Source organism: Aythya fuligula, chromosome 5 (assembly GCF_009819795.1).
Source record: "Aythya fuligula isolate bAytFul2 chromosome 5, bAytFul2.pri, whole genome shotgun sequence".
NCBI classification, from domain to species: domain Eukaryota; kingdom Metazoa; phylum Chordata; class Aves; order Anseriformes; family Anatidae; genus Aythya; species Aythya fuligula.
Window position 1 is genome coordinate 15,273,290 of NC_045563.1, and position 12,821 is coordinate 15,286,110.

Sequence of the window (12,821 nt, forward strand, 5' to 3'; positions counted from 1 at the left end):
ATAATTGGTGCTTTGGAACTGTACTTGCCTCACAGCTTGCCCCTGGGCTGGGGAAAAGAGAAATCCCTGCCCTAAGGTCTGCTTAATTGCCTTCCTGTCAAAACATACACTTGCCTGAGAGGCTTAAATGTAACCTTTAGCTAAATTAAATAATTGCCAGTAAATAATTTGCTACCCAAGTAAAGGACCACATGATAGATAAATTCATTGATATGTTTGACTATATTTTCTTGTGATATTGATGTAATAATATACTGAAGTTCATAGATCCTACTTCATGTAGTTAACTGTGATTTTTAAATGGGCAAGTTTTCAAATAGTAGCATGAAAAAAAAAGGCAAGTATTACATGGAGTAATTTGACTTTAATTGTGAAATCTATTAAATGTTTCAGTGTTCTTACAGTTGGCTTCGCATTTAGAGGTGTTCTGAGTATTTTTTTTCCCCAGACTTCCATGGAGAAGGCTTAGTTCCACAGATGCTAAAAGTATTTTGTTTTGGAGTCAATCTGAGGTAGTATGCAGTTTGTACTGGGGTTCCTGACTAGCTGTGTTTGCAGTAAGAAAAAGAAAAGAAAAATACTTGAAATACAAGGTTGCTGGGATAATGCATTGCAGAGAAGGCTGACTCCCACTTGGTACTGACTCCACTTCATAACATGTACACACAGAGGATGCCAGCCCAGAGGGCTTTCTCTTAACCATAATAGTGGTTTTTACCCTCTTATGCTGCAGGGTTTTGAATCGTGCTACAATGCGTTTGTGTTTTCATGAAGGTGGTTCACCCCATAGCTCTCTTGTGAGCTTCAGTCTGATTGCTTAGATCCTGCAAGAAAAGAAACTAATTTTCAAGCTGTTAACAGTTCATGAATAATAGTTTAATTAAGCATTGACATCGTAATTTGGACAGAAGTAATAGTTTAACTTCAAACTGTAGATGGTGATGGAGAGAGAATACTGATAATCTGTGTTTCAAATTCAGTCCATTGCCTGCTGTATGTCACCTGTTTTTTTGTTTATAATATTCCATTCTTCCATCCTCTAATTATTTTTTTTAAATAGCAACAGTTAGGTATCACATCAAGATAATTTACAAATACTGAATTATAAAACCACAGTATGAAAAAAACAAAAACCAAACCTGTTGATATATTCCTCTATGTACTACATGATACATTTGTTTACTTGTCTTTTCTGGAGTAGCAAATAGCCTACATACTTGAAGGTCTTGGCTGAGTTTGGCAGAGACTTGTCGCTTGCAGATTGCCAGGGCATCGGAGATCTGCAGGAGTAACTTGTGTCACTTCTTGGATGCTTTTTTTGACATCTTTATAGGACCTGATTTTTTTCCATGTTGCTGCTTTATACTTTGATTATTTGGTGTGTTTGCAGTGTGCCTAATTAGACAAAATAACCAGCTGTTTTGGAATGCTTACCTTCTACCTTTAGATGAAATGCGTGAATATTGAGCTCTCAAAAATTGTTACTGTTCGAGTTTTCTAGAATGTCTTCTGTTTTTAGTGGTATCAGTGTTATTTAAAAAGTCACTTTGCCTTTTTCTCCTCTGTTTTTTTTTAACAAGACTTACAGCCAGTGTAGAGTAAAATCATATAAATTATATTGTATACATGTATTCTGTGGTTGAAAAAGTTATATCAGATTGGGCTCTGATTTTTTTGTAGGCAATCAAAGCTGGCTGTTTTGTTATTTACTGGGGTAAGCCCTGTCTGCGTCCCTTGTTGTGCTGGGATCACTGGCAAGCTGCACAGGCCTTGGGCCTGCAGGCCCGGCTGGCTGCTGCACCAGGCTTTTGTCTGGGCGGGTGCACCAGCACCATTTAGATGCTAATGGCATAGAAGTTTGCTGTTTTGTAGGAGAACTTGACTGCATCTCAGGAATGTGGCCTGTCTGGTTGTATGTTAGCTTCAGCATTAAAAGGGCCTACTGTAATTCCTGCCTGCCAGTCGATTAAGGCTGCAGTCTTCTGGTTTACAGCTCGGATGTGCCAAAGGAAATTGTTGGGCTTGGTGGAGAATTACACACTTCTTTGGTTCTCCCAAATCTTACCTACCAATTTGTTTGCTTTTTGCTTGCCATCTGTGATTACAGAATAAAGTGTGTTTGCTGTGTGAAGCAATACATGGCATTAGCTCTGCTGACAAATAATTGAGACTTCGTGTTTGTTATGTGGAAGGGTAACTAAATGCTGTAGTTGCAAGAGAAGCAGGAAGAAACAATATAAACTGTGGTTTATTTCTGTATTTTTCTTGCAGAAGTGACAGTTTTCTGTTGTTAGGCTATTTTCTGGTTCAGTGCAATATGTATTCTGGTTCATGTTTTGGCGGCGGTGAATAGATGAATAATCTAGACATAACAGGAACGTATTACAATCAATTTAAATTCTACTCACGACTTCCTACCAATAATTTTCTGTATTTTGTGCAGAAAAAGATGTGTGTGTGATGCAAACGTGAACTTGAAAAGTATCCCTGGCAGTGAGATTTGTATCGGTCTATTTTATACATTAACACAGTACTCATCAGATTTTCTGCTTTGCACTCCCTACACATTCTTGTTGTAGAATAAAGCAAAAATTGTTTATTTGGCTTTCTCAAAAGGATTGCATATTCTTTAAGCTTTTTCAAAGCTGTCAGCTGATAAATTGCTTTAAGACCTCATCACAATATTAGGTGAAACTCCTGTGGAGGGAGCACAGGGGAAGAAAATTGTAAATCTAGTTGTACTCAGCTAGCAATTACTTTAGCAGATAAAACAGAATATATGCAAATATCTCCTGAGCACTTATGGCTTTCAGATGCTGACTGTCTGTATCCCTAGCCAAAAAAGGGCATATGATAATTAGATTTTGAAGGACCATGTGCTGTTGCTACAGAGCTAAATATTAAAATGCAAGAAAGCAGACTACCACATGGCACAATTGATTTTTATGGCAGTTCATGTTAAAATGCTCTCTTTTTATATTGCCTTTTAGGTTACCTAGGGTGAAACAAAATTACAGGCTTGGAAACTCTGGAAAAGCTCAGCATCAGCATTTGAGGTAAAAATGAACATACTGAAGTAATCTTGGGAGTGTCCTTCTCGTTAACTTTATGGAACTGATTGGAGTAGAAATTTTCATCAAGATTCATTTTGCATTTAAGTTTTCAGTATTGATTAAAAAAAATTTGACTTCAGAGTCTCTCTAGGTCTGGGAAAACTAATACTTTAGGTGAATATCTCCTGTAAATTTTGTGCTTTAGAGCTTTGAGAATATTGTAAATCTGCTTAGATATACTATGTTTTGTGTTTTAAGTTAGTTTTATGAAGTTGCTAATGTATCTATGAAGTTGTCATGAATTACTGCTGATTTTACGTGTATAGCTAAATGTGTTTTTATACAATTTGAAATTTATTAATTGCAAAATATTACTTTTATTTAAATATACATGTTCTAATTGCTTAGAAATTGTTGCTGCTTTTTTATTAATTTATTGTGGCTTCAAATTGAAACTAAAAATCTGAATTCCATTTTTTATGTTTAAGTGAAATGAAAGTATTTGTATGGAAAAACATTACATTTGAAAAAAAAATAATTGAAAACATACTTCTATTATATTTTCATATGAAACAATTATTAGTATTAATCATAGTAACCTGTTAAGTAGGATTAGGGAATTATGCTTTCCTTGCATATTTAAACTATCAGAAATTAGCATTTAAATCATAATTATTTTATAATAATAATAATTTTGTGTTTCTACTACTAAAATAAAATCATGCACAAGATGGACTTTAATTGGCCAAGAGAAATGAACTATTTTAGTATAGCACTGACACATTTATAATATTTCTAAGCAAATGAATTTCCACAATTAACCCTGGTATTGTAGTTCCCTTTTCAAATCATTTTTATACTTCAGAGGGATTTTTTGTTCTTCTTTTTAAGAGCCGAAGCTTGCAAATTATGTGATTAACCTACAAGCTGATATCATGATGTCAAAATGCAATTTGGAAAGCATAAGCACAGAGGCTGCAGAAATTAAAACGGTAAGTTTGTGGTATGGGAGAAACAGATTTTTGTGCACCGCTTCAGTATATTCTCCTGGTTTATATTTAAAGCTCCTTCAGGACTATTAAGTGACTGCTGTGCGTGTGGATATAGAAACTTAGGTTGACTTACTTTGGAAAGAATGATGAAAATACCTACATTATGTTATCTGTGGATGGTTAGGTGAAGCAATGGCATAAAGAAAGGTGTTTGCTACGCAACACGTGCCTTGATATTTTCTGTAAAACCAGATATGATTGGAAATGTATTTTTAGAGTGGTTATTGTTTAACATTCAGTTGTGGGTTTTACACTGAAATATGGTTGTGTAGGTGAAATAGAGAGGAAATAAAGGGGAAGAGGGAAGAGGCAAAGTGTTGGAATTAGAACTAAGTTTATATGTTTTAGGAGATAAAAACTTACTGAGGAAAGTAGATGGCAGGTAACTAGTTTTGGTCTTACTCTCAACAGTATGCTTCAGTTTGGGTTGTAGTTGAGCAAAAACAGGAGAGAGACTCTGTGATTAAAGTTGTGTATAAAAAAATAAAATGATACGTGGTTTGATGTCATAGAGAGGGCATACATGTACCTAATTTCACCTGTCTTCACCTCCCTTTGCCTTGTATTTAAATGCTGTGTGCTTCAAGTTTTATCTCTTGCCCTCTGTGTTAAGGGGGTGAAAGGAGAAATCTGCATCTCAGCAGTTCTGCACCCCTGATTAATGAACTGCATAGGCAGGCCAGTTGCACTGGGATTTGTATGCATCTTTTTAAAAGATGAAATAGTTTGTCCTAGTATCTGGCTGCATGTCTGTATGTGTTACAGGAGAACTGTCTCCTTTTTAAACTGTATACTTGTGTCAGTAGCAATATGCTAGAAAACAGATACGTTTTCATTTTCTCATTTTATTTCTGTACTGGCAAATACCTTGCAGCCCATGTATGCTATGCTGATATATCAAGGTATAATCCTATTGCTTTAGGGTCTGTTACAGTGTACAGCAGCATAAGTTTGTTGGTGTGAACTGTGTCCTGTTGGCTTTATTGATAGAGCTGGGCTAATTGCAACGGAAAGCGTTTATTACGCATTTGCCTCAAATCCAGGTTTACACGTACCAGTGACTGAACACTTGAAGGACTTCAGGGGTTGTGCATTTATCTGAATCTGCTAAGTGTCATGTTATACTCCATTTCTCTCCTATTGTCAGAAGTTTAGGAGAAGTCTGGCAGGCATTCCAGCTGCTAACTATATTGTGTTGCATGTAGAAGTGCTTCAGAAGCAGCTCATTCAAATGTGGAGCCTCAGTGTAATTTTAATTTTCCTAGGTTCTCCAATTGAAGTTTTCTGAACAACAAAAAGCAGCCTTGGGCTCCCTTGCCTTGCTGTTAACGACCAATGTTCTGGTTGCAGTGTAAGGCTGATTTTATATCATAAAAATATAACAAATAAAATCTAGTTCAAGATGAACATTCACAGTGAATACTGATTGTACTAGGGAAACCAGGGAAGTTGGCTTTTGGAGGTATACTTAAGCTTTGTAAGCATTTATGCGTTCTGTTTGTGTGTCTTGAAAGTGAGTAGATCTAAATTTTTATTTTAAAAAATATTGTAGGACCACGAAAACTGTTAGTGCATCTGGTGAAGGTCTCTGAAGGATAATCGATATGGAATGTTTTGTGCAGCTTCCCTGTATGTGTTGAAATATGTTAAAGATAGCAAGCAATAACAGGGATTTCTGATTAATGCTCTTTAATTATACTGTTTGACAGTGTTTCCGTACTTTAATCATCTGGGCCAAGTGATGTCCTTCAGAAACTTAGGAAAGTTTCTGATCCTGATTTAGAAACGAGATAACAGAAGAATCTCGTATGTACACCTTCACTTGAGCAAAATAATTCTTGTTGGAGAGAGCTTACAGTATAAAAAGTCACTATAACAAACTTTTTAGTGTTAACTGAATATTTTCCATATTTTTAAATTAACATTTACATTGATCTTTGACTCTGTATTTTGTATTCTTAATATTTTACAAATTTCTTTTTATTCATCCATTATCAGGAAAGAATTTTCTGTAGATCTTTTAACACATTCATGTTTCATGTAGCACTCAGATGTGTAATTTGTTGGAAAGAGTGCGATGTTGAGACTCTTTAGGTGCTCATGGGAGAGAATATACAAGCAGCAAGTTTCTGTTCCTATTTTTTGTATGGATTATGGTTTATTTACTCTCAAGTAAGTGTTATTTCATCTCTTCCTATCAGAGGTTAATCTGTTTTTTCTTCCAATGCTGACAGTGTTTTTAGATAATAAATCAAAAACTTGTAGGCAAAGATGAAAACCTACGGCATCAGAAATATTTATTTTATTGTTAAGACTGTGTCAGGTAGAAATTCAGACATCAAGGCTAGAGGTCTTGAAGGCAGAGGAAATATGTTGTATTTGGCAGTAATAATTTTTTGTGAATAGGAGGGAGGTGTAGTTTTGTATTAAGTTGTTATAAATCTAACATGTAGTAGGCATGCAACTGGTGGTTAAAAACTTGAAAGATAAATCCCAGTGGCTCCAGTCTCTTCCCTGTTTACTTCGGTGTCATTCTATAAGTGTTTTAAACAGTCCTTGGAGCAGGGCTAGATCCAGGATGTCCTATTTCAGGTGAGCGCCCTACTTGGTTTGGCTTGTATTCCTTAGTGCAGTAAAACTGGAAGTTTTCTTATGCACCAAAGGACTGCTTCAACTTAGGTATGGTCCTGTGACTGAAAAACCTATACCTGTGTTCCAGAATCATCCTAGCCTGGAAGAAGCTGCTATTAAATGTTCATCCCCAACCTTGTGCGTTTTTGAAATACATTTCTTTAAAAGGTAGAACACTGGGCTAATCTTATTTGAAGTTTACAGTTCATTGTGTGTTCGCATAAACACACATTAAAGTGAGGATATCAAGTTGTGGGTTTTGCTGTTAAACTACCAAGACTTGTGGCCAAAAAAATTGGACCTTTTCAGTATTTATTTCCTAAGAACAGATAAGGCTGGACACTATGCTGCTTTTGTCCAGCTTTTATAGCCTAGTCTAGAGCCTCATGAAGCAGAACTTCTGTTTCCTGTATTTTTCCCTTTAAATTTGACTTCAGCAAGTTCTTAGTTTCTTGCTGTATCAATATCCAAATAACACAGTTGGTAAAGATAGAACATCTTTGTAGATATCTTTGTTACTTATACTGGCAGAGCAGGACTGTTTTATTTTCCTGCTTCCCTTTTAGCTAGTTTCAGGGCTCGGTTAACTTCTGTCCACAAATTCTGAACATATGTACTTACATCTCAACTGTTTCCAATTTAAAACCTGTTCTTCAAGTAGATCTGTTTTTCCCCTTCTTATTTCTAGATGGGCTTGCACTGCTTTTCTTTTATTGAAGAACTTGATATTTTTCCTTGCTATTGAAATAGAGACTTATAATGATATAATTACTTCATTATTATGGCCTATTCCCATAATAACATTGACATTGGTCTTGTCAGATCTTATATACTTCCAATACAAATAATAAAAACGAAGGCCAGAACTAGGAAACTGTTCAACACACCAGGAAGTAGCATTGGTGGTTTACGGAGGTGGACTTCTTTCTTCTTACCTGAGTAACCATACAGTGGGTGGGAATCAAAGCTGTTTCAAGAGTGCTCTGCCTCATGAGAGCTTCACTCTATTATTTTGCTAATTAATAACACAGTTCATGATAGCTAAATCCTGCTTTTTGGGAGGTCAGATTATAGGGTAGTAATAGTATGATTAACTGTAGAAGAAAACACTGTTTTAAGTTACTAATGCATACATACTTCTTCTTTTGCACTTCAAAAAATTGCATGATTTTTAATGAGAATGCTTTTTTATCTGGATGAGATGATTGTATTTTAGGGCAGGTCTTTCATGAAGCTATGTAGGAAACAAAACTAGTTTACAGTGTACAATATTTCCCAGGAGCGAGGCAGTGATTTGTAGGATCAATCTGGAGCTGCATTTAAGTATGAATCTCTGCTCCTTGCAGTGGGATAGCTATCCTGGTATCATTGTCATGGAGTAGTATGTTGAAAAGGAGATAAGCTTCTTTGTGAACATTAGATCCTAAAGATCCTAAGTTTGTTTTACTAAAAGATTTCTCAAACATATTTAATTTTTAATCTTTTAATATTTAATTTGTTTTTCCTGAGGTTGTATTTATGGTTTGGAAAAGAAATACAAAATAGGTGGAATAGCAAACAAAAAGGAGACATAGCTGATCCTAAATGCTGTATAAGACCAAAGTGGCTGAGCTTAGGTATGGAAATGATGGGCAAGCCACCTTAGCAAAAAAAAAAAAAATTAAAAAAATAAATAAAAAAAAAAAATCCTGGTCCATTCCAGCCTTGAACAATTATGACTGTTACCAGGTCTTGTTTTAAAACTGAAAAGCAAATAGAAATTATGCTTCTACATGAGTTTCTTTGTGGAAGTAGAGAAAAGTGCCTGAGGCCATTTCAATGAAATGTTGTCATCAGAAAGACCTCTGCATTCTTCAAAGGATTTTTTTTTCTGTTACCAAATAACATGTTATTCATTTGAATATAAAAAAGAAAAGCCAGATACATTAAAGGATAAGCTCATTTATTACCTTGAGAGGGGGAGAACTTTCCACTAGTCCCCCCCAACTCATGCGCATTAGCTGTTACTTCATACAGAAGCTGCTTCTATGTTAGCCATGCCCGGAGTTTCCAGGTGCTTTCTACCAGTAGCTGGGGAAGATTGTGTATCGCACAAGAGTCCTTGTCACCTGACTGATGTAATCTGATTAATTCCATATTGATTAACATCAGTACATTTGATGTGTAAATGCTTCGGAGATCAGAATGTCAAGGATGATCATCTTTTACTACATGCAATTGTAGCACGTACACACATCTCCTGCTACTTGTCTTATATGGCACAGAACTGTGGAAACTTCAGTGAAGGAGCGGCCATCCATGAAGCCACTGGCTCCAAAGGGAGTGAACCAAACACTCTTTTGGTCTTAATGGATTTGCAGACTGTATGAAGTGACTATTCCAGTTATTAGAACTGAACCTGCACGTTCTCGTATACAGCCTGAAATCTATAAAAACAACTTTAAAATCTCCAGGACTCTTCTTATATTACAACTGAAACGAATAATAATGTATTTCTGAATTTATGATGTGTGTAACCTATGTTGGTTTTTTATTTGCAACCAAATAAAGCAATATTGTATTGATCTGTTCTTTTCCATTTAGAGAATGTGAAAGACCCAGGCTGAAAACATAACTTAGGTTATGGGACTGAAAAAGTAAATGAGAAGTAATCACAAGATTTGATTGAGTTCAGAGATTCATTCAAAAGCAACTGGAAAAATCAGTTAGAGAATGCTCTTGACATTCTAGTACATCCTTTAAAATAATACATTACTTTTTTTTTCCCCTTAAGCCCTTGATTTCTTTTTTCTTTTTTCTTTGATTTTATTTTTTTCATCTTTTATTTCTGGTATCTTCTAACCCTGACAGTTTCTGTGAAGCTCAAATTAAAATATCAGACTAGATTCCTGGAATAGTAGCACTCTCCTTTTAGTAAAGAAATACTTTCCTGATAGAGAGGGAAGTGCATTGATTCCCGAGCCAAAGACTAAAGTTGAGTTCACCCTCTTTTTCACTAAGCATTTCTTTCTGGCTGCCTTTAAAACAGAAATAGTTCTTTATAATGGAGTGCAGCAGTGTTACTTCAACTTAACCACACTGCCCTTCAGGCTTCTCCTGCCCCTTTGGAAAAAAAATAAATTGAAACAAAGCTTCGTCTCTGACTATTTTTTGTAAAGGGGCATTACTTCTGCATAAATGTCCAAGAGGAATAATCATACAATTCAATGTAATGCCTTCTTTTGTCTTACAAGATACACAGGAGATGGAACCTAGACTGAATCAGTCTGATCTCATCAGAGCTTCTCATAGTTACTTAATGTTAGTTACATTAGAATACATGTACAAGTCACTGTCTAGACATGGTCTAAATTGTAATATTTAACTTGGAAATATGAATATACAATGAAGAGCTTACACTCTGTTGTAAATAAAAGAAAACTTTGTCTTAATACAAAGAGAAATGAATACTTTTCTTCTTACTTGGACTGCTTTATTTATAGTCTTTCAAAGTAATTATTTCTCATAACCTTCAGAGGTCAGTGTTTTCTGTTACATACCATATCACACTTGTCTCAGAATTACAAATATTCTTTCCTAGTGCAACAGTTGCAAAAATTATTTTTCCTGTTGTACAGAATAGCAAGGACATTTCTATACGATAGGGTGGTAATTAGCTTTTTCTCATATGTTTTTAAGTCTTAAATTTGAAGCCGGGGTAGTTTTAGCATCAGTCCTGTCCCCCCCGCCAAAAAAAAAAAGGCATTAAATGAATTCAGAACATCTGGAAATGTCAAGGGAAACCAGCTATTGAAAACATTGTTTAGTTGAGTAGGATATTTATCTGCTTTGAAGGTGGGGGGAGGAGTTCAAAAAGTTCATCAGAGTTGATGCAGTATGTTTGTATTATAGCAAATAGCTCTATAGTACACCTTCATGCCTTGTCTATTCAGTCTCCCTGGGAAAGGTAGAATTGATTTATACCTTGATTTTCCTGACAGTTATCAAACATTCCTAAAAGCCTTCAGTGATGAAGGGTTTCCCTTTACTAGGGGTAGTATTTTCTGGTGTGTAGTTGTGAATGGATTGTCTATTAATTAGAGTATTTTTCTGGAAACTTATGGTTAACCTGACAAGGGACCCATTATCCATTAGTTCTTATCAAGTTCTTATCAGCATCATCAGCAATCATTTGTTAAATTGCCATCAGCTCTTCAACAGATTCTGGTTAGGTTAACTGAAAACAGAGGTTCTTTTGAAGCTTCTGTTCATTTTCCTTTGATTAAAATGAAGTCCATGTTGCGTGCATGTATGTGTATGTAAAGTTTTGACTGGTCATAGGACTTCTTGCACAGAAAGAAAAATGGAAAATGTTGTAGACTGACTTAGTACCTACGGTATCGAAAATCTATTTATTTTCTTTCATGAAGCAAAGCTAGAACAGCTTTATTTCTTTTTTAATCAATAAATTTTAAAAGGGGGGGTTTGTCAGAACACAAATAGAACTTCATTCAGAAAGGTACAAATCCAAGTGACTAGAATGAACTTCGACCCATGAAGTGCAGCTCCTTTTGAATTTCTTTGATAAATACACATCTTTAAATGAAGAAAGTCTCCAAGTTTGAAATTGAAATGTTCTGCTGAAAATAACGAGACTTACTGCTTACTGGAAGTGAAATAAGAATAAAGTTTTATATTATTTTTTAGATTTTGTTTTGGTTTTGCTTTATATTGTCATTATCTAATATTGTTTCTCTTTCTTCTCATAGTAGGCTGTGCTGGAACAAAAATGCAATGAAAGAAACACTGGATGAATGAATGAAAAGCCCTGCTTTGCAATCCCTCAGCATGGCGGGACTGCAGCTCATGACCCCTGCTTCCTCCCCAATGGGTCCTTTTTTTGGACTACCATGGCAACAAGAAGCAATTCATGATAACATTTACACGCCAAGAAAATATCAGGTACTAGTGATAATACTTTGTTTTTTTCTGACGTTAATATATTAGTAAAATTAAATCCATCAATTCAATAGAGAAGGAACTAGAGCAGCTGGAGAAAGTAGTGTTGGACACAGCCTAGGCATACATCTCTTACAGCTCCACCTATTGGGAGCTAATTGTGTCTCTGTTTCCTTACCTTGGCTGCATTCTGCTTTTGTAATAATCCTGTTCCCTCTTACCAGTTTGCTCTAATAAACCAGACTTTTAAGCTGAATATTCTCCTGCTCTGCTCTCTGCAAGATGCACAAGATTGTACACTGTGATTATATGCATAAAGTCATGTCTCCTTCTGTCTTCTCCATAGTAAATACAGATTTTGATTCACATATGTATCAAAACACTTCAGTAACGTCAGAAATGCTGTCAGGGCACTCTGATTTTCAGTTTGCTACAGAAAGCTATTTCTGGTTTCTGGAATTTCAGTTGTCTTTGTGCCCTGCAGAGGTGCCTGAAAGCTAGCATTTGGCTAGTATTACTGAAAAGGTTATATCACAGTGAGCTAACATACTTGCATATTTGACTTAATTGATGTATATAATTAGATTTAAAAGCACTAGCTTGTTGTTTCAGACAGTATATCTAGTAACATAGTCATCTCTTAAAAAGCTATAGTTAGAAAGATATTTAGAACATGAATATATAATGATACTAGAGGAATTTAGTTTTAGAAGCAGGGCTTTGTCACTAATGAGGACACTCTTAATTCTGTGGCACTGGGAGAAAGGGCTCTAAGAGGTAACATTGGCCTGTCTGTAGTTTATTTACCACCTGTGTTGTTTTTTGTCAGCCTTTTCACTGCATTGCTGCAAATAATATTATTTTTTAATCTAGGTTGAACTGCTTGAAGCAGCTTTGGATCATAATACAATAGTCTGTTTAAACACTGGCTCAGGGAAGACTTTTATTGCAGTACTACTCACTAAAGAGCTGTCCTATCAGATCAGGGGAGATTTCAACAAAAATGGAAGAAGAACTGTGTTCTTGGTCAACTCAGGTAAGAAGAGAAGTATACAAAGTTCCCAAATGTGCTAATGTTACTGTCAGGGGATACTCCTTAAGGGAAGCTGTGTGAAAGCAGTGTTGGGAGAAACTTTTTCATGAAGTC

The 12,821-nt window shown here is 35.5% G+C and overlaps 1 protein-coding gene across 5 annotated transcripts in view; it reads left to right on the forward strand.

Annotated features, from left to right (window-relative positions):
- DICER1 (dicer 1, ribonuclease III) overlaps window positions 1-12,821 on the forward strand; it is a 66,244-nt gene that overhangs the window by 14,856 nt on the left and 38,567 nt on the right. For 4 of the 5 annotated variants that reach the window (XM_032187732.1, XM_032187731.1, XM_032187733.1 and 1 more), the window contains exons 2-5: window positions 2,991-3,056; window positions 3,945-4,045; window positions 11,485-11,677; window positions 12,548-12,710. In XM_032187732.1, the coding sequence (XP_032043623.1) occupies window positions 11,534-11,677; window positions 12,548-12,710 (307 nt within the window). In that variant the 5' untranslated portion in view covers window positions 2,991-3,056; window positions 3,945-4,045; window positions 11,485-11,533. The remainder of the gene's footprint in view (window positions 1-2,990; window positions 3,057-3,944; window positions 4,046-11,484; window positions 11,678-12,547; window positions 12,711-12,821) is intronic. The other variant, XM_032187735.1, reaches the window with a different exon arrangement.